This window comes from Balaenoptera physalus (genome assembly GCF_965194825.1).
Source record: "Balaenoptera physalus genome assembly, chromosome: 16".
Classification (NCBI taxonomy): Eukaryota; Metazoa; Chordata; class Mammalia; order Artiodactyla; family Balaenopteridae; genus Balaenoptera; species Balaenoptera physalus.
The window spans coordinates 76,808,773-76,834,748 of NC_138898.1; the positions used below are offsets into that span (position 1 = coordinate 76,808,773).

A 25,976-nucleotide genomic window follows, 5' to 3' on the forward strand; every position below is an offset into this window, starting at 1 on the left:
TTGTGGTTTTGTGGGAGCTCAGGTGGAGTTGCCAAATCTTCGGATTTTTCAAGAGAGGCCAGAAACCTGGTTTTTTGTGTGAAATATCCTCATTTTTAAATCTTAACCAATAATTCATAACATTTAAAAATGCTGGCTGGGCTAAAAAATATATATATTTTAAAAGGCTGCTACAGACCACATTCAGTCCTGAATGTGACCGCATTCAGTCCTGAATGTGACCACATTCAGTACCCGGCCATCAGTTTTTAACTTCTGCAGTAAAGTCACTGGGTAAAACAAAGTTCTCCACCTCAATCCTCTTAGAAACAGCCTTTTCTTCCCCACAGTGGAAGTCTAGTCGGGGTTCTAACCTCAGCCCTAACTCAGCAAAGGGGGCTTCTAGAGTCTGGGACAGTAGGGAACAAGGTATCAGCAGATGAAGCTCGTGAGGGCCTAAGATGAAACAGTCCTCCTCCCCCAGGTCCAGCTCTGGCTGGGACTTCTGTGGCCTCCCCGGAGCTGCCGGAGTTTCAGGCCCCTGAGGCCACCCTGGGCCTCAGACAATGTCTAGCTCTTCACCCTCTGCCTTGTCACCGTTGAGGCCATCACCCACACTCCTGGAATATCTCTGGGTAGTGCTGGAAGCCCACGGGTGGGTCCAGGTCCCCTCGGCCAGAGGCCAGGGGCACAGGCAACCCACTGGCACCCCGGCCCCTGCGCCGCCCCGCCCCGGGCCGATGGACCCACTGGTGCTTGGCCATGGCTGACTTCTGGCCAAAGCACCTGCCGCATTGCGGACAGGCGTAAGGGCGCTCGCCGCTGTGGGTGCGCCGGTGGGCCGCCATCTCGGAGCTCTGCCGGAAGCAGCGCCCGCAATCTGGGCACGGATAGGGCTTCTCGCCCGTGTGGGTGCGCACGTGGCGCCGGAGGTCTGAGGCGTGGGCGAAGGCGCGGCCACAGTCTGGGCACGGGAAGGGGGTCTCGCCGCTGTGGACCCGCTGGTGCTGGTAGAGGGCGGAGCTCTGGCTGAAGCAGCGGCCGCAGTCAGCACAGCTGTAGGGCTTCTCGCCCGTGTGGACCCGGAGGTGGGTGGTGAGGGCGGAACGCTGGGTGAAGGCCCGGCCACAGTCCGGGCAGCGGTGGGGCCGCTCCCCTCGGTGGATGGCCCGGTGCTTGCTCAGAGAGGAGGCCTGGCTGAAGCCCTTGCCACAGTCAGGGCAACTGAAGGGCTTCTCGCCCGTGTGGGTGTACAGATGCTCCACCAGGGTGGAGCGCCAAGCGAAACTCTTCCCGCACATGTAGCAACCGTGCCTCTGGTCTGCCCTGGGGACCGGGGGATGGGCACAGAGTGGTGGGCGACCCCGGCGAGGCACCTTCGATGGCTGCTCCCAACCATAAGAAAACCCAGCAGAAAAGGGTTTGAGAGCCATCAGCCCGGGAGGCTGAGCGTCCACAGAAAGGATCTTCCCCAGTGCCTCGGTCCCTTCTCTTTGTCCTTTCTCTTCCTTGTCTCTGGAACCTGCTGGGAGATAAGGGGAGAGCTCAGACCCTGGCTTATCCTGGTCCTTGATTCCCACAGCCCATATGGGGACAGAGAAGCCTCTTAGATACAGGCACCTTCTGGACCCACAGCTGCCTCTGGGACTCAGCTTGGTACAGGCAGGGAAGCTAGGAGTGACACCTTTTCCTCAGCTGCACAGGATGGTAAGAAAAGCTGAAGAGACAGAGAAGGAAGGAACAGGGGCACAGTACATTCTACTTCAGGGCTGGGGAAATGGGGGTCAGAGGGATGACAATTTAACTGGATCACGGAGGATGAGTGGATGGTAAGGATGCAGCACAAAGAGAGGCATGAAGGTGACTGGCATTGACAAGTTCAGAGGGGCTGGGCACGGTGCAACAGGTGGACAGGACGAAGTGGAGGAAGAAAACCGTGCAAGCCAAGAGAAAGGAGGCTGCTACAAAAATACAACAAAAAGAAAGTAAACGAAAACAGAGGAGGTGGCAGAGGAGCTAGAGAGCAGGCAAACAGCAGACGGAGCGATGCGGAGCTCCAAGGAGCTTAGAGACCGACTAGATGTGAGGGGCTCAGATACCGCGGAGCTGTAGTGGAGTGGAGAGGCAGGTATGCCTGGGTCACACTCACAGCCCCTTTCTAGGCTGAATCCAGAGCTAGGCAGGGACCAGGCATAATAACCTTAGCTGGGAAAGCAATTCAGGGAGGAAACTGATGAGTAGGTAAGGAGTTGGCAGAGGGTAGCAGGATGGGTCGGACCCAGAGGAAGTCCCCACGGGACAAAGTACCCACTACTTCACCTGTGTCTGCTTCTCTAAGACACTCTGCCGTCTCAGGATCCCGGGCATCTGGACCCCACAGTTCGGCCTCTTCCTCCACCCAGGAGATGAGGGCTGGCTTGGTGCCTCGGAAGCCTGGGAGAGAAGAATGCAAAGCCCACGCTGCTGGGGAGGCCGCCGCCCAGGGTCGCGACTTTCTGGGGCTCCCACTCCACGTGCAGGACCCAGAGGTTGGGCGGGGTGGACGGGGTTGTGGGCGCAGGCGAGCAGGTGGAGCCTCACCGAGCGCGCCCAGGTGGCCGTAGGTCTCTCGCATCACGTCCCGGTACAGGGCCCTCTGCGCGGGCCGCAGACACCCCCACTCCTCCGGGGAGAAGTACACGGCCACGTCCGCGAAGCTCAGGGGCTCGGGTTTTCCCCCCTGGCGCCCGGCCCCGTTAGCTTCCCGCGCGGGGAGCGGGGCCGGGGGCGGCGCCATCGTAAGTGCCACCCCGGCGGCGGGCCAGCGCCACTCCTACCCGCCGGGGTCCGCGGAGCCTCCGCGATCAAGAACGCTCCCTGGCCGGGCCCGAGGGTCGGGGCGCCGTCGTGAGGCCGGGAGACCAGGAACGGCCCCTCGAGGGCCCACGGGGGTGGCTGAACACTAAGAGCGGGTGGCTGAAGGTGCACCGAGAACCAGAACTGGAAGATGCCTTCCTAAGAGATGGCGGCAACGCGGCCCCACGAACTTCCCTCCCGCGCCATCGTGCCCAGATGACGCCGCCCCGGTGTGTCTCCAGGTGGCTTTGTCTTCGAGCCCTCAGCCAACATGGCCGCGGCGGCTACAGGCGCCCGAGGAGGCGCTGCCACCATCCCGGAGGCGGCGTTCCCCAGAGCTTGGCGCCCGGCCCCGGAGGCGCGGCGGCCCGGCTTCCCCGCCGGGTCCCCGCGCCCGCCGCGTCCCCGCGCCCGCCGCGCTGGAGGCGCAGCCGCGGCCCCGCCCAGGTTTGGAACAGCGACCTCCAGCCCAGACCCCAGGCCGCTCCGCGCTGTTAATTCAGACGTTCAATTTCGTCGCTGGCCCATCACTGGGTGACAGCAGGCTTCCCCCAGTGTTAAGGGTAAAAAAAATGGAGCGGGTAAAAGAACCTTCTCTACTGGAAGCTTGATAGAGCCTGAAATTATGGGAGCTTCTGTTTCAGGAGGTCGTGGGGGCAACTGGGGAAGAGTAGGGTGAGGTCGGAGAAAGGTCGGAAGGACCCTCCTTCTGTAAGCTTACGCTCCCCGGACATGCCCTACAGGACGTCTCCCGAACATCTATTTACCTCTAGCTCAAGCTTGGCTCCTGAGCTCCTGATCACAGAGCCACCTGCCACCTTGCCCCGGCATGGATGGCCCACAAGCACCTCGGACTCTGCGTGGCTCAAACTGAATTCATCCCTTTCTTCCCATAACCTGCCCCTTCTAGGGTCTTTGTCTTAGCAAATGGCACCAACTCTCTCCATCACTTCTACCTCCAAACCCTCTCTCTCACCGGACGCATTTATTGACTGTCTAGTCTGTGCTTCCCACAAGCCTTCATAAATACCCTGCCCTAAGAAGCCTTGATATTTTTCCTTTGGCCACTTAAATCAGTCACAGCATTTCACACACTTCATGAACATGCACTTCACATCTTCAGCAGCTCTGGGGTCTACTCTGGAGCTCTTGTCTGTTTGCCTCCTTCCAGAGGCCCCCCTGAGGCTCCCGCCTGACACCCTGTATCCAGTGGCTGCTTCTCCCTAGGGGAGCTGGGCAAGTAAAGAGTTGATCTCAGCTGGAGGGAAGGGGAAGACATAAACTTGGGAGGGGTCAGCCTGGCCAAGGAGAGAGGCTTGTTGTAGGGTGGTCCGTGGGGGGTAAGGACTAAGGGTGCAGAGTTGCCCAGGGGCTCAACCCCAACAAGTTGTCTTAGCCTCTCAGGCCCCCTGAAGGACACAAAAGAAATTAGAAAATTTCCACTAAGAGTGATGGCTTTTTGTCACCTGTCAGTGCCCATCCCTATCACACACTGGAAGAGCCCTGGGTAGTGCTGAAAGCTCGCAGGGGGGGTCTGGACTCTACTGGAGAAGAACCTTGGGCAGAGTCTGCACCCCTGGGTCAGACCCTGAGGGCCATGGTACCAAGCTGGTGGGTCTACTAGTGGCCTCTGGCTGAAGCACCTCCCACTGTGGGGACAGTTGTAGGCCTGCTTGCCTGTGTGAGTCAGCAAGTAGCGTGAGTTACTGCACTAGCTGCAAGTAAAGGGTCCCTCTCCAGAGTGCACTGGGCCGGGACTTCCCTGGAGGTCCAGTGGTTGGGACTCTGTGCTTCCACTGCAGGGGGTACGGGTTCGATCCCTGGTTCGGGAACTAGGATCCTGCACACTGCGTGGTGTGGTCAAAAAAGAAAAAAACACAAAACAGAGCACACTGGGCCAAGTTGAAGGTAAAGGTAAAGCATGACTGCACTTGGGGTGGGGATGAGGGTGTGGTCTGAGTGCCAGGTGTTGAAGCTGGGCACAGACTGAGGGCCTGGGAAAGTCCTGACTACAGGGAGCCTTGGCCACAGGCTCCAAGACCACATCAGTGTCTCTGACTCCAGAGCCTCATGACAACTCCCAAATGGACTCCTTCTGCTGACCCCTTCCAAATGTATCATTTTTCTGAGTGAGTGCTGGGAAACATAGCAGATTCAAAACTTACCTTTTTTCCTGTTAACTCTCCAAGGCCTACTGGAAGCCCCCTTCTAGACTGTATTGGCCAGTTGAGGGCTCCCAAGTCAGGGACATTCCCACCCACGCCAGGGCCAACCAGAAGAGATACTCTCAACCAGAAGGGCAGCTGTTATAGGAACCAGGGACCTGGAAGACTGATGAACTGCCTCCATCCTAAACTTGAATTCACACACTGCCACTGACCTGCGGTCTGGATGATTCATACAGTGTGACCTAATCATGTGACCACTTGGATGCCTCAAAGCCAATTAAGTGAGAAAGAGAAGGTCAAGATTGCAATCTCCAGTGGGTGTCATAAATTCAGGTCAGCGAAAATTAGTAACACCAGCAGTAAAGAACATATAGATGGTGTTTCTTGCTCAAACGTTTTCCCTTATAGCTGACACTGGGACATCACCTCCACTTCCCATCTTTCTGGCTTTCTCTCAGGCTTCCTCCTCCAGGGGATCCTGAGCACCTGTACCCCACAGCTGGGTCTCCTGCTCCACCCATTTGATGAGGGCTGGTTTGGGGTCTGGCAAAAAAACTGGGGAAGAACCCTAATCATCCAATAAACATTTCTTAAGACTACCTACGCATTCATTTAATGAAAATGTATTGGGCACATCATGTGTGCCAGGCATTGTTCTAGATGTTCCAGGTATTGGAGACATTGGTGAACCAAGATAAAGTACCTGCTCTAAGAGAGATACCAGGTAGGAGCTTTGCTGGCACAGGTGCAGAGAAGACCTTTGGGCAGATTGTGCTCAGGGCTATAGAGATGGACACAGAGCTGCAGTTTAGAGGAGACTTCCAGCACAGGGCAGAAGAGCTCTAGGAGGAATTTCATTTTTCTTTCTTTCTTTCTTCCTTCCTTCCTCCCTCTCTCTCTTTCTTTTCTTTCTTTCTAATTTTTATTAGAGTATAGTTGATTTACAATGTTGTGTTAATTTCAGGTGTACAGTGAATCAGTTACACATATACATATATCCACTCTTTTTTAGATTCTTCTCCCATATAGGCCATTACAGAGTATTGAGTAGAGTTCCCTGTACTATATACTAGGTCCTTATTAGTTATCTATTTTATATATATAGTAGTGTATATATGTCAATCTCAATTTCCCAATTTATCCCCCCTCCAAGGAATTTCTTGAAGATGGCATTTGAGAAGGGCATTGAAGGGTGTTAGAGTTGGAGGTCAGTGTATAACACAGCAGAATAGCAAGAACAAAGGCTTATTAAGCTAGAAGCATGTCCAAAGAACAAAGATTCTACTTAGCTGGAGTCAAGGAGATGGCTTGCCTGTAGGGAAAGATCTGGTTTGAGTCCGTGGAGGTTAGTGTGCCATGCGCCTTGGAAGGCCGGTACAGGTTTTAGAAGTTTTTGCAGTGTTGAAATCTAACCGGAGAGGGTCACTTATGAATTTAGGCTGATCTGGCGAGGATGCCGGGAAACAGGGTCACCCTGACTCTGTTGGAGTCAGGCTCAGTGGATTCAGGCACCTGTCCCTGTTCGTCCCACCCACCCCCTTCCCTTTTCAGAGATCCAGGACGCTGGATCTCACCGAGCACGGCCAGGTTAAGGTATGCCACCGCAAACATCCCCACTCCTCGGGGAAGAAATACACGGCCACTTTCACGAAGCCCGTGGCCCTCGGCCTTCTCCCAGGTCCTTCCCGCCCGGCCTTCACCGGCACCTGCGCAGGGAGCCCAGGGCAGGGCCGGGGACGGAGTCTTGGGCTCACCCCCATATCCCCGGGTTGGGACGCTGGGGATTCGGCCTGCGGTGCTGGGTGGGGGTGGGGGTGGGGGTGGGTCCCTCCGGGCCCAGACGACCGGAAGTAGGTTTGGGTGGGGCCACTCTAGGACGGCGGGAAACGGCCCGTTACGCGAACTCGTTGGTCCCAGGGCCGGGAAATGAAGAAGCCCTCAGAAGAGATGGTGGCACCCTCCCGTCCTTCTACTTTAGCGAAAGGCATGTAACAGCTTCAGTGTCGGCCTGGCGTTGATGATCTGGTATACTCCCCCCTCTACTTGTCTTCTCTTGCTGTTCCGCTAGTGGCCTTGCAAGGGCCTCTTGCCCGTAGTTAAGATGGCCGCAACCGCTTCGGCGCCCGCGCTCAGGTCGGGTGGGTGAAAGGTGAGGCGCGGGTGCGGGCGCGGGTGAGGGAGGGCTGGCGGCGGCGAGAGGTTTGGGAGACGGGGATGCCGGGCTAGGAGTGAGGGCCTGTCCGGCCAAATGTCCTCTTCCCAATCCCCGCAAGAAGGCCCACTCAGTGACCCGGTCATTAAAATATTTTTTTTATTACTGGCAAACTAATTCATTTCTCAGGTTTTTGTTTTTTGTTTTTTCATTTACAAGGTACATAAGAATATTCAGTGAATGTCCTCTCCCCCAGCCCCCCACCATTCCTCTAACAGTTTCTTAAATGTCCCTACAGTGATTGTGCCTTATAGAGATAGTCAGTTTGTCTATAGTACTTCCACACATTTACTAGCTCTTACTGAGGACACTGGGCCGAATGCCTCTCAGTCCCTTAGAGTTCAGTCATTTTACAGAAAGGAACTGAAACCCAGTTATGACCCAAGGTCGGGCAGCCCATTAGTGACTCAGGGTTTTCAGACTCCTAATGCGAGCTTTTCCACCGCCTCCTGGCGCTGCCTCCTCCAGGCTCCCAGAAAAGTAACATGAACGCTTCAAATTTACTGGCCTCTGCTGACATTGTGAAACAAACTGGATTCTCGTTATTAAGTCATTATTGTAGTATAAAAAGTTAGACGAGGGACTTCCCTGGTGGCGCAGTGGTTAAGAATCCGCCTGCCAATGCAGGGGACGCGGGTTCCAGCCCTGGTTCGGGAAGATACCACATGCCGCGGAGCAACTAAGCCCGTGCGCCACAACTACTGAGCCTGCGCTCTAGAGCCCACGAGCCACAACTTCTGAGCCCACGTGCCACAACTACTGAAGCCCGGGTGCCTGGAGCCCGTGCTCTGCAGCAAGAGAAGCCACCACAATGAGAAGCCCACGTACCGCAACGAAGCATAGCCCCAGCTCGCTGCAACACAGCCAAAACTAAATAAATAAAAATTTTTAAATAAACTTATTTTTTAAAAAAAAGGTTAGGGACTTCCCTCGTGGTCCAGTGGTTAAGACTTCACCTTCCAATTCAGGGGGCACAGGTTCAATCCCTGGTTGGGGAAGTTCCACATGCCATTGGGTGTGGCCAAAAAAAAATGTTAAAAAAAAAGAAAAAAGTTAGATGAGTTACTGGATGACAGGACCCGTTTGCTTTCATGCTCCATCTAAATGTGCTTCCAATTCCAAGCTCCCCTAACAGAACAGTGGCCGACTATGCAAGAGCTGCAGTTGGTTCTGTGATGTGACTAAGACATTAATAATATTAGCTTATCTTGATCGATCACTTACTGCATGCCAGACTCTGTTCCAAGTGCTTTTGCCTGTTCACTCAATTAACCCTCACAACACTTCAGAGATAGGTACCCTTCTGGATCAGGAAGCTGAGGCGCAGAGGAATGACCTTGCCCCAGGCCACACAGCTAGTGAGGGTTCTGACTCCAGAACCCATGCCATGATGTCTCCAATTATTGAAGGCACAATGTCAGCAACCAGAGACAGGTGGGATTTTAGGCCAGGTATGCAGTTGTAATGTGGGGTAGGGCAAGAAGCAGGGACCTAGGAAGTCAGAAGAACTGCTTCTGGTCACCTATGCAATTCCATACTGTTGTATTAAATGTAAAGAGAAAAAATGAAAATGATGCGCTCTAAGCACTAAAAGGATTGTGTTTAGGGGTCAAGTCACGGGGAAAAAATATATCATTCGAGTGCTTGGGAGGTATGTGAAATTGCCCTGCAGGAGTGTGACAGGCTTCACAAAAGGCACCCTGTAGCAGCTCTTGCTCAGGCCGTTGCTGATTTAGGCCTGGGGTCTCCTACCTGGTCTCTGGGCATCCAGCCCTTTGCCTTTCCCATCCATCCGGCACTGCAGCCTGGTGTAGTGAAAAGATCAAGAGCATCAGCTGAGAAATCGGGAGCTTTAGGTTCCAGGCCTGCCTCTGCCACTAACTCAACTGTGTGGTCTAAGCCAGGTCCTTCCCCTCTCCGGGCCTCAGCCTTTCTCAGGGTGTATTCTGTGGAACAGTATTCCCATGAGATGGGAACCAGTGTTCTTCCCCGTGCCCCAGAGAGTCCCCTCCCGCCCTCGGCTTCCCAAACCCTGCTTCAAACATTGGACCAGACAGCTCCAAGAGCTCCCCGCCAGCTCCAAGATGCCGCAGTCCACCCTGTCATCACGCCCAGGTCCACCCCAGGAACTGCCCCTCCATCCTCGTCACTCAGCCAGAAACCTTATCACCGTCCTGGTGCCCCTCCAATGACCCAGCCCCCACGTGCAGCCCTGGACAGGCCCTGTCCCTTCATCTTCCAGTGTTTACCTCCAGCCCTTCAGCTACTCTCCGTTTCCACTCTATTGCACCACTGCCGTCCACTCTCAGAGCAGCCAGAGTGGGTTTTTAAAATGCAAATCAGATTGCCTTGACCCTTGACACTCTGCTTAAAACCCCCGCGTGGTTTATATGAGGTCCCTAAAGTATTCAAATTCACAAAGACAGAAAGTAGAATGGTGGTTGCCAGGGGCTGGGGGAAGGGGGAATAGAGCATTATTGTTTAAGGGGTACAGAGTTTCAGTTGGGGAAGATGAAAAAGTTCTGGAGTGGGATAGTGGTGATGGTTGCCCAACATCGTGAATGTACTTAATGCCACTAAACTCTACACTTAAAAATATTTACATACGACCCAGCAATCCCACTACTGGGCATATACCCTGAGAAAACCATAATTCAAAAAGAGTCATGTACCAAAATGTTCATTGCAGCTCTATTTACAATAGCCAGGACATGGAAGCAACCTAAATGTCCATCGACAGATGAATGGATAAAGAAGATGTGGCACATATATACAATGGAATATTACTCAGCCATAAAAAGAAATGAAATGGAGGTATTTGTAATGAGGTGGATGGAGTTAGAGTCTGTCATACAGAGTGAAGTAAGTCAGAAAGAGAAAAACAAATACAGTATGCTAACACATATATACGGAATCTAAGGGAAAAAAAAAAAAAAAAAAAAGGCCATGAAGAACCTAGTGGCAAGACGGAATAAAGACACAGACCTACTAGAGAATGGACTTGAGGATATGGGGAGGGGGTGGGGTGAGATGTGACAGGGTAAGAGAGTGTCATGGACATATATACACTACCAAATGTAAAATAGATAACTAGTGGGAAGCAGCCGCATAGCACAGGGAGATCAGCTCGGTGCTTTGTGACCACCTAGAGGGGTGGGATGGGGAGGGTGGGAGGGAGGGAGATGCAACAGGGAAGAGAAATGGGAACATATTGTATATGTATAACTGATTCACTTTGTTATAAAGCAGAAGCTAACACACCATTGTAAGGCAATTATACTTCAATAAAGATGTTTAAAAAAAATATATTTAAAATGCTAAATTTTGTTATATATATTTTACCACAAGACAAAAACAGAAATGATCCAGTGGCTTCCCAGTATATTTAGAATCAGATCCAAACTTCGCATCATGGCAAGCAAGAGCTCTGTGACCTGCCCCTTTCCCACTCCCCACCCCCCTTCCCCTGCCTCCAAACTCATTTTCGGCACCTCACCCAAACTCATCCCTACCTCAGAACTTGGCACTTGCCGGTCCCTGTTTAGAAACCCCTCTCTCCCACTCCCTGCCCCCAGCCCCCCGGCCTCTGAAACCCTGCCCTCCCCCACTCCCACATCCTGTGACCCTACCCGGTTCCCCTTGGCTCCTTTTTTTTTTTTTTTTCTGGCCACGCTGAGCGGCCCTTTGGCTCCTTCTCATCCTTTGGATCTCAGCTCAAACGTCTCCTCCTCACCAAGGCCCGGCCTAGGTATCCCCCCACAGCAGGCACTTCCAGCATGTCCTCTGTTTTAGTTCCTTTGTAGTGCTTGTTATTTGCAATTACAGTACTTTGTCTTATGTATGTACTGGCTTATCACTTGTCTCTCCCCACCCTACCCGAATGTAAAGTCCAAGAGGATGCCTATGTCTGTTTTCCTTGCTATACCTTGGCACTTAGAATAGTACCTAGTACATGGTAAATGCTTAGTAGATATTTTGTTGTTGTTGTTTTTTGTTTGGTTGGTTGATTTTTCTTTTCTTTTTTTTCAGCTGCGTTGGGTCTTCGTTGCTGGGTGCAGGCTTTCTCTAGTTGCGGCAAGCAGGGGCTACTCTTCGTTGTGGAGCACGGGCTCTAGGCACGCGGGCTTCAGTAGTTGTAGCATGTGGGTTCAGTAGCTGCGGTGCGCGGGCTCTAGGGCACACGGGCTTCAGTAGTTGTGGTGCACGGGCTTAGTTGCCCCGCAGCATGCGGGATCTTAGTTCCCTGGGCCAGGGATCAAACCGGCGTCCCGTGCATTGCAAGATGGATTCTTAACCACTGGACCACCAGGGAAGTCCCGGCAAAGACGTCCCATGGGACCTGTCAAACAGCCGTGCTACTGCTCAGGGATTTTCTATGGCTCCTCAGTGCCTACAGGGTGAACTTCAAGGTCCCCGCTGGGATCTGTGGTCCTCCCAGATTGGTCCCACTTCTCCGGCTGCATCTGTCATCCATTATTCTTTACTTTCAGTCTTTATGTTTCAATCAAGTGGAACTGCCAACCATTCCCTATACATGCCCATCCTGGTTGAAATCTTTCTCATCCTTCAAGGCCAGTTTGAACCACCTCCTCCAGAAAACCTTCCTCGGTCTCCTCTTGGTCCTCCTCACATATTATTTTGTGTTGTATTTGAATAATAACAATAACCAATGTTTATTAAACACTAATATGCAAGGCACCATTCTATGTTATCTCATTTAATCGTTATGTCAGTCTTATCAGGTAGGTGCTATTATTATCTAGGTTTTATAGATGAAGAAACTAAGGCAGAGAGAGGTAACTTGGAGCAAGAAGTGATTTGCCCACGACTGCAGAGCTGTAAAGCAATTGAGTCAGGATCTGAACCCAGACAGTCTGACTCCAGAACCCATGCCCTTAACCTTTACTCCATGCTGTGTCCCTCTTTTATCCTTTTTAGGAAATAAGCCTCCTTCGCTGCTTCCTCTGCCTGAAAATCTCCAATTTCTCTTAATGCTATGGGAAGCACAACCACTTCCTTCTCCAAGCTACACTTCCTGGCATATCACCAACCAGGATGGGTTAAATGGTGCCTCTGGACTTCCTCCATCACAGCCCAAATCACTGTCTTGAACATTGGACTTGAGTCAGTGTGTCCCTGGCGCCCTGCACAGAACCCCAGAGTCTTCAGACGGTGTTTGCTGAATAAAGGAAATTAGCCTTCCTCATCTTGGGATTCCCTTATCACCTGGCAGTCTCTCCAACAGAAGCCACTCAATGTATGGTCACTGAATGTTGACTGCAAAGGTCTCTGGCCTTGGCGGGGCTCTCATTTTCCTGCTGAGACTCCCCCAGACAGGTGAGACTGGCTCTCTCACTTCACCCTCACCTGAGCCCCTGACCCCTGTTCTGCCCAGATCTGACTGCTCATAGGAAGTGGTAGATATGTGTGGGCACAGTACCAGTTTCCAGCTTTGCTGCTTTGTAGCGATGAAACTTTGATCCTCAGTTTACTCATCTGTGAAACACAGCTGTTGCTATCCATCCCTGCCTCCTTAGCAGACTTCTTTTCAAGGTCTGAAGTGTAAAATATCAACAATCATTTTCAATTGTGTTTCAACAAATGTTTATTGCACATTTACTGTGTTATACATATTATCTTGTTACAATTTCAGTCTTCACAGTAACCCTTTGAGGTAGGTATTATTGATCCTCATTTTACAGATGAAGGGGCTGAGGCTCAGGGAAAGCATGTGACTTACCAGCTATGCCCTGGGGGCAAGTTGCAGAGACTAGGTCTGCACCCCGTGCTTCTGTACTCTTTCCACCCACTTCACTGCCTGAGCCTCCTGTTGGTGTCAGTTACCCGGAGCTAGACCATGCCCTACATCGGAGGCCTCCTCCTTGGCCTTAGTCCCCCATAGCATTTACCTCTGCTGCAGATAAGCAGCGGGGATTTTTTTTGGAGACAGTGTTTGCACATGATCTTGGTTGCACCTGCTACTGAGATAACACTTTGAGAGAAGTCCAGCATCTCACTCTCTTCATTTTTTTTAGAAAGACTAGGGAGAGAAGGTGTCAAGTTTAATCTCTTTGAATCTTTAGAGGCACTTTTGTTTTTACAAGTTTGGAAACTAGAGGGATCCTTGAGGGAAAACCAAGGGATGAATTTTGGGTCCCAAATCCCTGAGTCAGGAGCTTCCCTCAGGGCCCAGTTAGTCCTTAGCGCTGAGGTCAGGCTCAAGACCAGCCAGCGGGAGCCGCTCACCCGCACTCTTCAAAGATGTCCGGGTAGTGCCGGAACAGCACCGGCGGGTCCCGGTCACCTCGGACCGGGGCCCGAGGCACAGCCCGGATTCCGGGCCTCCGGCCCCGCCGGCCCCCAGAGCAGGAGCGGTGGATCCACTGGTGCGCTTCCACGGCAAACTTCCTCTTGAAGCGCATGCCACACTCGGGGCAGGGGAAGGGCCGCTCACCCGAGTGCATGCGCCGGTGGCTGACCAGCAACGAGGGATAGGTGAAGCGGCGGCCGCAGTCTGCACACACATGGCGCCGCTGGCTGGCCTGAGCATCTACGCTGGGCACCAGGACCGGGGGCTGCGCACCTGCGCTCTGGTCACAGGCAGCTTTCCTGGGTGGCTGTGCTCTTGACGAGGTTTCGCTGATGGTTGAGTCAAGATTGTTTTTAACCAGCTCTTCAGGCCTCTCCTTCCCAGGAGTCTTTTTGGATTCTTTGGCTCCTGTCTCGGGTTCCTCTTCCTTTTTGTTTGAGACATCTCCTAGGAAACAGGAATCAAGTTACATTTTAAAACACATTCGCTTATATCGTCTTAGGTTATAGGATGCTTTTACTTAAGGAAGTGCCAGAAAAGTATTGCCCAGTGATTAACACACAGGCTCTGAAGGATGGTAAACAGGGTTCAAATCTCTTAAGAATGACTTATCTGGGCCTTGCTTCCTCATGTGTCAAATGGGAATCATAATGGTTTCTTTAGTTCACAAGTTTGTTGGAAGGATTAAATGAGTAAAAGTATCTTAAGTACTTAGTAAATGCTCAATAAGCAATAGCAGGACTTCCCTGGTGGCGCAGTGGTTAAGAATCCGCCTGCCAATGCAGGGGACACGGGTTCCATCCCTGGTCCGGGAAGATCCCACATGCCGGAGCAACTAAGCCCGTGAGCTACAACTACCAAGCCTGCGCTCTAGAGCCCGCGCGCTGCAACTACTGAGCCCGCGTGCTGCAACTACTGAGCCCACATGCCCCAGCTACTGAAGCCTGCACGCCTAGAGCCTCTGCTCCACAACAAGAGAAGCCACAGCAAAGAGAAGCCCACGCACCGCAAGGAAAAGTAGCCCCCGCTTGCTGCAACTAGAGAAAGCCCACGCACAGCAATTAAAGCCCAATGCAGGGCTTCCCTGGTGGAGCAGTGGTTGAAAAATCTGCCTGCTAATGCAGGGGACACGGGTCCGAGCCCTGGTCTGGGAAGATCCCACATGCCGCGGAGCAACTAGGCCCGTGAGCCACAACTACTGAGCCTGCGCGTCTGGAGCCTGTGCTCCGCAACAAGAGAGGCCGCGACAGTGAGAGGCCCGCGCACCGCGATGAAGAGTGGCCCCCACTTGCCGCAACGAAAGAAAGCCCTCGCACAGAAACGAAGACCCAACACAGCCATAAATAATAAATAAATAAATAAATAAAGGGGAAAAGATGGTTCAATTAAAAAAAATGCTTAAAAAAAAAAACCAATGCAGCCAAAATAAATAAATAAGCAGTAGCTATTGTTATTTGTGGTTTCTCAATTTTTTGTAGGGTTAAGACATTTACAGAGGAGTAAAGATATTTGCTCAAGATCACTCTGCTGAGGGACGGTGAAAGAAGAGCAAAGTTGTCAATTACTGGCCAATTACTGCTTTGCCTTGTTTGAGAATCTGAAAAGCAGACCTGAAGCTGCTTTCATTCTTAGGGGATTTTAGTTGTTCCTGAAAAGGGGAGAATGAGCAGCGCTTCTACCAGAGGGAGTCTCAGACTTGGGCTCCTGATTATCTTACTCTGGTCTCGACTACTGTACCAAATTCTGAAAAATTTGTTATCAGGTCTGCCTCTTTTCCTTCTCCCGTATCCAACATCTGTTGACTCTTTCATTCCTTTAGGGATGCTGGAGGTGGTGATCTGAAAGAAAACACTGCTAGACAGGAAGCCCTGGAATACTGGGGTTGGGGGAAACTTGGGACCATCCCTCACCTCTCAGAGCTCCTCCCAGGCTTTCCCCCTCCTCAGGATCCTGGGCGGCGGGGCTCCAAGCCTCACTCTCCTGTTCCATCCAAGAGATGAGGGCTGGTTTGGGGCCTGGGAATCCTGGGAGAGAACAGGGATCACAGTGCTGGCCTGAGAGGCTGCCCTGGGAAGATGGCATCCCCCTGTCAGGGTGAGGTCACCTCCTCAGAATTTAGGCTCAACCTGGACAGGGTCTGCAGTGCTCCTGCCTGAAGGAAGCGGATGCGGGATGGAAGGACTCCCGAGAGGGTACCTGAAGCGCTGGGGATGGGAAGTGGCTGGTGTTGTTGGTGGAATAGTGCGGGATTAGGCCTCACAATCTTCTGGGTCCTTATATCATCTCCCCTGTGAACCCCAGTGAAGGAGCAGGCGGACTCTAACCCGGGGCCTCACCGAGCGCGCCCAGGTGGCCGTAGGTCTCCCGCATCACGTCCCGGTACAGGGCCCTCTGCGCGGGCCGCAGACACCCCCATTCCTCCACGGAGAAGTACACGGCCACGTCCGCGAAGCTCACGGCCGCAGGCTTCTTGCAGTCAGGCCCGGTCTCCCCCGGTCTCAGCACCAGGAGCGGGGCCGGGGGCGGCGCCATGAGGCCTCCAGCCCCGAGCAGCTGCCGCCTGCTCCCCGCGCCCGGCCTCAGCTCTCGTCGTCCACAGGAAGGGCTCCCGAGCCCGGGGCCCCGCCCAGCCTTGGCCTCCGAGCTCAGCCGAGGGAACCGAAGTAGCAGGGTTGGCTGTTTGGGATTCGGGGTTCTGATGGGGACAAATAAACACCCTCGGTGTTTAGTCACTTCATGGCAGCTTGGACACAGACACCCGGGTTAAGGGACCCGTAAGGTGCCTTCAGAAAATATGGCGACATCCTGGCTTCAGTTGTCACTGGCTGCCCTTAAGGGCGCCGTCCCTTGACCGTATCAAACATGGCGCCGGCCTGGCTTCTCATTGTCCACTTGCCCTTAAATACAATGGCCGTGCAGGTGAGTTTTAACGGAGGGGGAGCCGAGGGGAGCTTTCCTGCCATCAAGAAAGATGGACGTGCCCGCGGCTTCCAGCACTCCCGCTGGCCGCGATGCACAGCGGCCGGTGATTGGCCGCGACAGCAGGAAGCGGCAGTGCCGCGAGGCGGGACTGGCGGGGCGTTTTCGCCCGGAAGTCTCTGTAGGCGGGATCTGGAACCCACCAACGATCTCGGCGTTTGTGGAGCTCGGGACTTAGAACTCGATGGTCTCTCTCCGCCGCCTCCCGGCAGCGGGATCCGCAAGCCGGTCTCCGGCCCCTGCGGGAAGACGCACACACCTGGCCAAACCCTGGGGGCAGCCGAGGTAGAGACCAGGTACACGTTTACACTTGGGTGCACAGCTGCGGAGCCGACCCGACTCTTTGCACCGGCAGTTCCGCTCGCTCATTTTCTGGACTGGAGCCGCCGGCGAAGGAAGGTGCTTGGTGAGGCTGGAATTGGAATGGGGAAGTTTTAAATTACTTTTTAAATTTTTCCAAAATAATTAACGTACGCGGTTTTTAAAAAGTAATACAAATAGTTTGTAATGAAAAAGGCAGCCTCCCTCCCCATTCCCCCTGTTCTCTAGAGGCAACTACTTTAAACTTTTTATTATTAACTTGAATTATATTGTATATACAGTAAAATGCACGGATCTTCAGTGTGAAATCCGTCGAGCTTTGACAAATGTATGCCATCACCCAAAACAAGATGTAGGACATTGGTATCACCCCTGAATGGTTCCTTTCCAATCAATACATACTTTTTTATTGTGATATATGGCAGAAAATTTTAACCATTTTTAAGTTTTCAATTCAGTAGCATTAATTACATTCACAATGTTGGGCGACCATCACCAGTGTCATTTTCCAAAACATGATTTTCATCCTCACAAAAGAAAACCTGGAACCCGTTAAACAGTCCTTCCCCATTCCTTTCCTCCCACCCCCCCCCCAAGCCCCCTCCCCACCCCTGGTAACTTCCAATCTACTTTTTCTCTTGGAATTTACTATTCTTGGTACGTCATAAAAGTGGAATCATACAGTTTTTCATCTTTTTGTGTTTGGCTTATTTCACTTAATATCATGTTTCCAAGGTTCATCCATGTTGTAACGTGTATCTGAACATCATTCCTTTTTTTAAAAATTGTGATAAAATATACATAACATAAAAGTTATCATTTTAACCTCTTTTAAAAAATCATTTTAACCATTTTTAAGTTAAGTGGTATTAAGTACATTCACAGTGTTATGCAACCATCACCACCATCCATTCCGGAAATTTTTCATCTTCCTAAACTGATTCAATACACTTCACTCTTAGCCATTTATTCTGGAGCTTTCATTTAAAAATACACTTTTTTAAAAAATTGCTTTTTCTTGGTATACTCATTTTAGACACTATGGGCACCCTGCTATGATACTTGATACTTAATTTCTAGCCCCATACCCTTGACCTCTTTTCCCAACATACTTAATGCAATAAATTATTATTTTTTAATTAATTAATTTATTTATTTATGGCTGTGTTGGGTCTTTGTTGCTGCATGCGGGCTTTCTCTAGTTGTGGCGAGCAGGGGCTACTTTCATTGCGGTGCGTGGGCTTCTCATTGCGGTGGCTTCTCTTGTTGCGGAGCACGGGCTCTAGGCACGCGGGCTTCAGTAGTTGTGGCACGTGGGCTTAGTAGTTGTGGCTTGCAGGCTCTAGAGTACAGGTTCAGTAGTTGTGGCGCACGGGCTTAGTTGCTCTGTGGCATGTGGGAATCTTCCCAGACCAGGGCTCGAACCCGTGTTCCCTGCATTGGCAGGCGGATTCTTAACCACTGCACCACCAGGGAAGCCCATTGCAATAAATTATTGTAAATAACATTTCCTATATATGCTATTATTATACTTCCTTTCTTGTCAACTGTTTGCTTTTCTTCAATTTTATAATTGTCCTTTCTCCTTGTGTTATCTGCTCTGCTTCTTTAAGTTGTTGCAAATTACCAAGGAGAGCATCAAATCTCAAATCCCCATTTTTTTTTCCCTGGGAAATCTCCCTCCTTGGGCCCTCAGTCCTCTCTCCAAAACAGACTGGGCCTCAGCTGTCATCCAGGGTCTTCCCTCCCTGCCCTTGGGTTGTATCCTCTGCTTCCTAGACTCAGTGTCTTCCTATTTTTGAGTTGAGACGGGTCATCTTAATGGCTTGCACTGGACTGACTACAGGTGCTAGATGTTTTCACTCCCACCTTTGGAATATTTCTGCAGTCAGGCAGGATGCAGACTCTAGTTGCTAAGCGTGGGGCCGGTCACTGGAGATAACAGATGGATGAGATCTACCAGGTCTCTGTTGGCAGCAGCCCACAGTCTGGTCTTGGAACAATTCCTTGCTTGCCCTCCTGCCTGCCCTACATGCTGAATCTCCCCTTTGTGTTCAGAAATGTTCTTTGCTGATCATGCTAGTGCCTTTTCGGTCTTTATATTTTCTGGCTTTGTCCTTGCTGATTTTCACCTGAAATACTTTCTGGCTTTAAGTGTGACTTCTGCTGATTTTGCCTCAACAATTATGTGCTTATTTTAAAACTTTTTGAGTTCTAGAGGTACTTCACTGTGTGAACAGTGTAGAAATGGAGTAAGGAAAAAAACAGATCCTCAGAAATAAGTCTCCTTTTAAACAGGGAATCAGGGGCTTCCCTGGTGGCGCAGTGGTTAAGAATCTGCCTGCCAATGCAGGGCACACGGGTTCGAGCCCTGGTCCAGGAAGATCCCACATGTCGCGGAGCAACTAAGCCCGTGCGCCACAACTACTGAGCCGCGTGCCACAACTACTGAAGCCCGCGTGCCTAGAGCCCGTGCTCTGCAACAAGAGAAGCCACCGCAACGAGAAGCCCGCACACTGCAATGAAGAGTAGCCCCTGCTCGCCGCAACTAGAGAAAGCCCGTGCGCAGCAACGAAGACCCAATGCAGCCAAAAATAAATAAATTTATTTAAAAACAAAACAAAACAGGGAATCAACTTTATGTAGAGAAGCTGTAAAGCATTTCACTTGGACCAAAAAATACTTCTGTTTATTCAGGTACTATGTTGTAAATCATTTCTCTTTGCACTAGGGATGGAGAAAACTTAAGAAGATGGAGCTAAGTACAGTAAACTTGGCTGTTAACCATCAGGTTGCAACGTTCAAGACTAAAACTGTTTGCTCATAAGTGGTTGGTGTCATGTTTTTCCTGCCAATCATAAAAATACAAAAACGATGCTTTCAGATCGTTTTATTGCCCACCAAACTGTAAATGTTTGTTGAAGAATCTTGATCAGATAATTATGAGAAGTTAGGAAACATGCAGGAGGTCATTATAGTTCTTAAATTTTACTTGTCAGTTTACATCTGAATAATGTAATAATATAATATGCTTAAGGCCACACAGCTAGTGGGGACTGAGCTGAACCTGGAATCCAGGTCTACCAATTCAGGAGAGGCTATGTGGTGAAGTAAAAATAACCGTCAGTTCCCATTAATAATCATCTTTGGAACCCAGGTATTTGGAGAAGCAGTCTTTTGGTCAAAAGATAATTTGAGCCACCCAGCACCACTCCTGACATGCAGACATGCTTAGTCCCTCCCACCTCCTTGCTTTTATTCCTTCAAGAGTTTCCTGTTCTAAAGTAGGGCTAGCAAATCTAAATAGGTCAGAAAGACCTCTCAACTGTTGACACATACAAACATTACAGTAAAAATTAAGACGGAAGATAACTATGCCTTGATTTCAACTCTAATCACAAGTAATATACTCCTTCTTTAAAAAAAAAAAAATTCCCCAGCATCATATTTCCAGCTGCTGTGGCCCAAGAATACATCTTTATTCAAAAGATGCAAAATCCAGGAAACATGCAAATATCTGGGGAAAAAAAAACACATTGCAATTACTAGTTCATAAAAGTTTGGAGAAAAAACCCTTTAAGCTCACTAAGTTTGATACCTTTGTGCACCATGTGCAGAGCAAGTGTGGAGCAGGAGAGTTCCTCACCTTGAAGCCACTGTCCTCTTTACGGCCACCTCTAAGTCTTCAAGACCAAACAATGCCAACAGAGGCTTGACACCACATGTGTGTCTTTGCTAGCTACTTGACCTGCTCTGGCTAAAAGACAGAATCCTTGGATGAGCTTCCCCAGTGCGGACAAGCCCAAAGCGTGCCCTCTATTCCAGGGAGTACCACCTCCTTTCATAGGCTCTTGAATCTAGGGTACTCCGTCTCTGAGGAGCGGGAGAGATACAGTCCAGAAAGCAGAATGCACTAAGGGAGAAAATAATCCAGAAAGAAAAGCCAGTTAGGTGAATGGTTTTCAGTGAAGTAACCTCAAGTGGGACTTGGAAGAGGGACCAGGAGCCTCAGCCCGAGAACTGAACACTAGTCGCGGGTGGCTGAAGGTGCACCAGAACCGGAACTGGAACGTGCCTTCCTAAGAGATGGTGGCAACGCGGCCCGAAGAGTGCTACCAGTTTCAATTTAGCTGTTCTGTTGAGCCCTTTCTGCAGATCAGGTGCAGGGAGACACGGAGGGGCTCTAGAGTGGGCAGTGTGTGCTGAGGCTCCGAGTGGGGGAGGAGGTTCTCAAAGGTTACGACCTGGGGTTTGAAGTGAAGGACCTTTCCCTCGTCTCTGCTGACAGCTGCAGGGATCTGGATCCTGGGCCTCTGGGCTCCACGCCTCCACCTCTCTTTCCACCTAAAAGATAAAAGCGGGTTTGGGGCCTGAAAATCCTCACAAAGGAAAACACTGGGCTTGGCTGAGAACCCGGGAGGAGAACTGAGGGCGCTTGCTCAGTGCTCCACACTTCCAGCCCATCGCCTCTGGGCGCATCAGTCCCCGCTTCCCACAGATTACTGGGTCCTGGCCGGGCCTCACCGAGCGCGCCCAGGAAGCCATAGGTCTCCCGCGTCACGTCCCGGTTCAGGGCCCTCTGCGCAGGCCGCAGACGCCCCCACTCCTCCGGGGAGAAGTACACGGCCACATGCGACGAACCTCACGGCCCCTGGGCTGCCTTCCCTCGTCCGCCCGGTCCTGGCCTCCCCGGGCACATCCGCCACCGGGAACCGGACCGGGGGCGGCACCATGGGAAACCCTTCTGTGCTTCGCAGAGAGGCTTCCGGAAAATGTGGAAACGCAATTACCTGTTTCCGCCCTTCCTCGGAAAAAGTCCTGAAGGGCCCACAGTCCTGCCCTTAACTAAGATGGTGCCCCTCCGGCCTCAACATCCCTCGCCTTTCTTATCTGCCCTTCCATGCCAAGGGGCAAACCGGAAGGGAGGTTGGACTCCACGGCGTAACCATGGAGAGATAGCGTGCGTTGATTGGACAGCGCCGGTCGCTAGGGGAAGAAGGAAGGCTCTGATTGGTCTTTCCGGAGCGGTCTGTTTGAAAGGCCAAGAGTGAAGTAGCTGCAGATCCGAAGGTGGCCGGCGGTGCAGGATTTCTCTTGATCTGGCTTTTCTGGGTCTGGCATCTAAGAGAGAGGTTCTAACGGAGTAAAGGTACGCATTTCTGCTACTCTCATGAGACCTCTTATGGGCAGGTCCGGGGCTTGGAGGTGAGTATAAGCCCAAAGGCAAGACTGAGGCGGGTTCTGGAGGTAAGGGAGTGAGCTCTGGTACTCGGGCAGGGCTAGCCCTGTGAGCTGTGGAAATGGGTTCCTACCCAGTATTTGATCTGGCCCGTGCTCCAAGGTCACAGATGTCTCCCCTTTTACAGACGCTGAAACTGAGTGACGGGGCAGGTGACTGCTCACGGGGCAGCAGAGCCGGATTCAGAGTCATCTTCTGGCTCCCGTTTCGGTTGAACTTAGGTTCAGCTAAGTGCTTAGGGTAGCGCCTTGCACAAAGTACTCAATAAATAGGAGCTTATAGTTGTAATTGTAATTATAACACTATCTGGACCCTGCCTCAATCAGAAAACCTGTGTTCAAATTGCAGCTCATAAATGAATAATAACACTGAGGAATGAGTCAGATCATATCTTAAGATTCTTTTCAATTCTGGGTCAAGGTGGTGGAGTAGGAAGATCCTGAGCTCACCTCCTTCCAGGACACACCAAAACTACAGCTACATATAGAACAACTACCTCTAAGAACTGACCTGAAGACTAGCACAACAGATTTTCTACAGCTAAGGATATAAGGAAAAGGCCACGTCGCGAAAGGTAGGAAGGGCAGAGTCCTGGTCTAGTGAGAACCTCCCCCACTCCCGTGGGGCAACCCACAAGCAGGAGGGATATCACAACCGCAAAGGTCCCCCCTGAGGAGCAAGGGGTCCAAGTCCCACATCAGGCTCCCCAGCCTGGGAGACCTGCACCGGGAAGCCAAGCCCTCATAACATCTGGCTTTGAAAACCAGCAGGGCTTACATCTGGGAGAGCCCGAGGGCCGTGGGAAAGGGAAGAGACTCAATTATTAAAGGACTCTCGCAGAAACTCACTCGCTCCAAGTCCTAGCACAGAGGCAGCAGCTTGAAAAGCGCCTGGGTCATACAAGAAGGAGATTCATTGACTAATTTCAGGGCATGCACCGGAGGGGCAGGGATCTGGTGGAATTTTCTCTGGGGGTGGAAGCACTGGCAGACGTCATTTGTTTTCACTTTCTTTCCACGTAGCTGGCCTGGTGCTGGTGAGCACTATTTCTATCACTCTCCATCAGCCTAGCTAACACCACGCGCCCTGCCCCTGCTTTCCCCTGAGGACCCAGGGGACCAACCTCACCCACCAGCACACCTGCAACATTTGCTGCCCAACCGCAACAGGAGGGCACATGCAGCCCACACAGGGGATACCCCTGGAGCACCTGGCTCTGTTGATCAGGGGAGATTGCACCACTGAGCCCCACAGGACACCTCCTACGTAAGGCCACTCTTTCAAGACTGGGAGATGAAAGTGATTTACGTAGAAATGAACACAGAGGGTTAGGCAAAATGAAGAAACTACAGAATATCTTCAGAAGAGAAGAACAAGAGAAAACCTCAGAAAAAGAACTAAACAAAGTGGAGACAAGCAGTTTATCAGATAAAGAATTCAAAGTAACAGTCATAAAAATGCTCATCGAACTCAGGAGAAAAGTGGATGAATCCAGAGAGGTAATCTGTGAGGAAATCACCAAAGGGCTAGAAGATATGAAAGACAAAGATTTAGAACTTTTGAATTTATTAACTGAAATGAAAAATACACTAGTGGAAAGCAGCAGGAAATCAGAGAATGCAAAAAAAACAAAACAGACCAGTGATCTGGAAGACAAATGGAATTTGCCCAATCAGAACAGCAAAAAGGGGGACTTCCCTGGTTAAGACTCTGCACTCCCAATGTAGGGGGCCCAGGTTCGATCCCTGCTCAGGGAACTAGATCCTGCATGCTGCAACTAAGACCCGGAGCAGCCAAATAAATAAATAAATATTTAAAATAAAAGAAAAAGGAATCCCCAAAAAACAAGAATAGGGTCCCCACCGCGGGTCCCAGCAGCTCCAACGCAGGGGAGAGTGTCAGCAGCTAGGCAGCCCAGCTTCGAGAAGCCTCTTGGCAGTCTGGCTGGCACACCAGGGAAGTACCTATTCACTCTTTTTTAGATCCTTTTCCTATATAGGCCATTACGGAGTACTGAGTAGAGTTCCCTGTGCTATACAGTAGATCCTTATTAGTTACCTATTTTATATATAATAGTGTGTATATGTCCATCCCAATCTCCCAATTTATCCCTCCCCCCCATACCCCCTGGTAACCATAAGTTTGTTTTCTACATCTGTGACTCTATTTCTGTTTTGTAAATAAGTTCATTTGTACCATTTTTTTAGATTCCATATACAAGCGCTATCATATGATATTTGTGTTTCTCTGTCTGATTTACTTCACTCAGTATGATAGTCTGTAGGTCCATCCATGTTGCTGCTGTAAATGCTTTTTTTTAAGAGGTGAAGTCATTTGCTGGTTGTTTATTTTTTGGTACAACCAGAAAATAGTGGGATATTGAATATGGGAGGTTCTGATTGTCTTGGGTGTCAGCTTAACATTCCATAGATGGGGTAGCTTTTCTATCCTATAATACAAAGCATACTAAATGGCAATTTGGAGTCAGTCGTACATTTAATGTCTTGAACACTTTATTTTTTTTTAATATTTATTTTATTTTATTTATTTTCCTTTTTTTTTTATTGGCTGCGTTGGGTCTTAGTTGCGGCACACGGGATCTTTGTTGAGGCATGCAGGATCTTTCTCGTTACAGCGCGCGGTCTACTTGGGCTTCTCTCTAGTTGTGGCATGTGGGTTTTCTCTCTCTAGTTGTGGAGGGTGGGCTCCAGGGCACGTGGGCCCTGTAGTTTGCGGCACGCAGGCTCTCTAGTTGAGGCGCAAGAGCTCAGTAGTTGTGGCATGCGGGCTTATTTGCCCCATGACATGTGGGATCTTAGTTCCCCAACCAGGGATCGAACCCGCATCCCCTGCGTTGGAAGGCGGATTATTTACCACTGGACCACCAGAGAGGTCCCTTGAACACTTTACTTCCCTTCCCTTGTTGTTTTTGGTAGAATTGTTTCCTAAAGCAAACCACTCCTTGATCTTGGCTCTCCTGGTCAGAATTTTGTGCACTCTGTAACATCTTTGGTCCTGGTAGTCCAGTTTTCCTAATAACTTTGTTAATGTGCTGTGAATGATTGAAAACTTGAGTATGTAGTGTATATGATATTAAATTGTGAATTAGTGGGACTTAGGATGTAACAGCGTATCAACATTTGAAGATATGGGCACTTGATATCCTGTTAAGGAAAATTTGCCTCCAAATTTTAAGCTGGAAAGGCACTGGAATAACTGTTCAGAAAAGAATCATGGGGGACTTCCCTGGTGGTCCAGTGGGTAAGACTGTGCTCCCAGTGCAGGGGGCCTGGGTTCGATTCCTGGTGGGGGAGCTAGATCCTGCATACATGCCACAACTAAGAAGTCCTCATGCCACAACTAAGAGTCCACATGCCGCAACTAAGAAGCCCGCATGCCGCAACTAAAGATCCCACATGTCACAACTAAGCCCTGGCGCAGCCTTAGTAAATTAATTAATAAATTTTAAAAAAGAAAAGAAAAGAAAAGAATCATGGGAATTTCCTGGCTGTCCAGTCAGTTAGGACTCTGTCCTTCCACTGTAGCGGGCACAGGTTCGATCCCTGGCTGGGGAACTAAGATCTCACAAGCTGCGCAGCGCAGCCAAAAAAAAAAAAAGAATCACAACTACATAATTTTTTAGGTTTTTGGTATGTATGTTAAGAATTGTGTACAGGGCTTCCCTGGTGGCGCAGTGGTTGAGAATCCGCCTGCCAATGCAGGGGACACGGGTTCGATCCGTGGTCTGGGAAGATCCCACATGCCGTGGAGTAACTAAGCCCGTGCACCACAACTACTGAGCCTGTGCTCTAGAGCCCATGAGCCACAACTACTGAGCCCATGTGCCTCAACTACTGAAGCCTGCGCGCCTGGAGCCCGTGCTTTTGAAAGTTTGAAAACCGTCTTTAACTTTTGACATTTTAATTATGTGTC

General features: G+C 50.7%; 2 protein-coding genes and 3 long non-coding RNA genes across 12 annotated transcripts; 2 read left to right on the top strand and 3 right to left on the bottom strand.

Moving 5' to 3' along the window:
* Positions 1-203: 203 nt before the first annotated feature.
* Positions 204-6,762, bottom strand: LOC309645033 (zinc finger protein 764-like). Of its 7 annotated transcripts, none has more exons than XM_082429536.1 (3): positions 6,557-6,762; positions 2,299-2,412; positions 204-1,501 (listed from the first exon to the last, which is right to left on the bottom strand). In XM_082429536.1, the coding sequence occupies exons 1-3, from the start codon at positions 6,591-6,593 to the stop codon at positions 588-590; spliced, it is 1,065 nt and encodes a 354-aa protein (XP_082285662.1). In that variant the 5' UTR covers positions 6,594-6,762; the 3' UTR covers positions 204-587. The 7 variants fall into 7 exon arrangements, with proteins under 7 accessions (XP_082285662.1, XP_082285661.1, XP_082285657.1 ...); XM_082429535.1 differs by having other exon boundaries at positions 204-1,504; XM_082429531.1 differs by having other exon boundaries at positions 204-1,504; positions 2,299-4,046; positions 6,557-6,650.
* A 6,012-nt stretch (positions 6,763-12,774) lies between these two features.
* On the bottom strand, positions 12,775-16,298 carry ZNF688 (zinc finger protein 688). 2 transcript variants are annotated; one of them, XM_082429568.1, is made up of 3 exons: positions 15,841-16,298; positions 15,415-15,528; positions 12,775-13,951 (listed from the first exon to the last, which is right to left on the bottom strand). In XM_082429568.1, the coding sequence occupies exons 1-3, from the start codon at positions 16,034-16,036 to the stop codon at positions 13,437-13,439; spliced, it is 825 nt and encodes a 274-aa protein (XP_082285694.1). In that variant the 5' UTR covers positions 16,037-16,298; the 3' UTR covers positions 12,775-13,436. The 2 variants fall into 2 exon arrangements, with proteins under 2 accessions (XP_082285694.1, XP_082285695.1); XM_082429569.1 differs by lacking the exon at positions 15,415-15,528 and having other exon boundaries at positions 15,841-16,295.
* A 153-nt stretch (positions 16,299-16,451) lies between these two features.
* Positions 16,452-19,668, top strand: LOC309645050. The gene is made up of 2 exons (XR_014254706.1): positions 16,452-16,889; positions 19,103-19,668. It is a non-coding gene; the product is annotated as an uncharacterized lncRNA (long non-coding RNA).
* Positions 19,669-19,679: 11 nt separating this feature from the next.
* LOC309645049 lies at positions 19,680-21,587 on the bottom strand. Its single transcript, XR_014254705.1, has 2 exons — positions 21,329-21,587; positions 19,680-21,148 (listed from the first exon to the last, which is right to left on the bottom strand). It is a non-coding gene; the product is annotated as an uncharacterized lncRNA (long non-coding RNA).
* An 8-nt stretch (positions 21,588-21,595) lies between these two features.
* LOC309645052 lies at positions 21,596-25,731 on the top strand. The gene is made up of 2 exons (XR_014254708.1): positions 21,596-21,953; positions 22,464-25,731. It is a non-coding gene; the product is annotated as an uncharacterized lncRNA (long non-coding RNA).
* The last annotated feature ends 245 nt before the right edge of the window (positions 25,732-25,976 follow it).

Excerpts from the sequence above, each read along its gene's own strand:
- LOC309645033 (XM_082429531.1), bottom strand. The coding sequence starts at position 2,755 with ATGGCGCCGCCCCCGGCCCCGCTCCCCGCGCGGGAAGCTAACGGGGCC. Across the intron at positions 1,505-2,298 it reads TCTTAGAGAAGCAGACACAG|CAGGTTCCAGAGACAAGGAA; the intron begins GTGAAGTAGTGG and ends CTTATCTCCCAG.
- ZNF688 (XM_082429568.1), bottom strand. The coding sequence starts at position 16,036 with ATGGCGCCGCCCCCGGCCCCGCTCCTGGTGCTGAGACCGGGGGAGACC. Across the intron at positions 15,529-15,840 it reads CGGCCACCTGGGCGCGCTCG|GATTCCCAGGCCCCAAACCA; the intron begins GTGAGGCCCCGG and ends GTTCTCTCCCAG. Across the intron at positions 13,952-15,414 it reads CCTGGGAGGAGCTCTGAGAG|GAGATGTCTCAAACAAAAAG; the intron begins GTGAGGGATGGT and ends CCTGTTTCCTAG.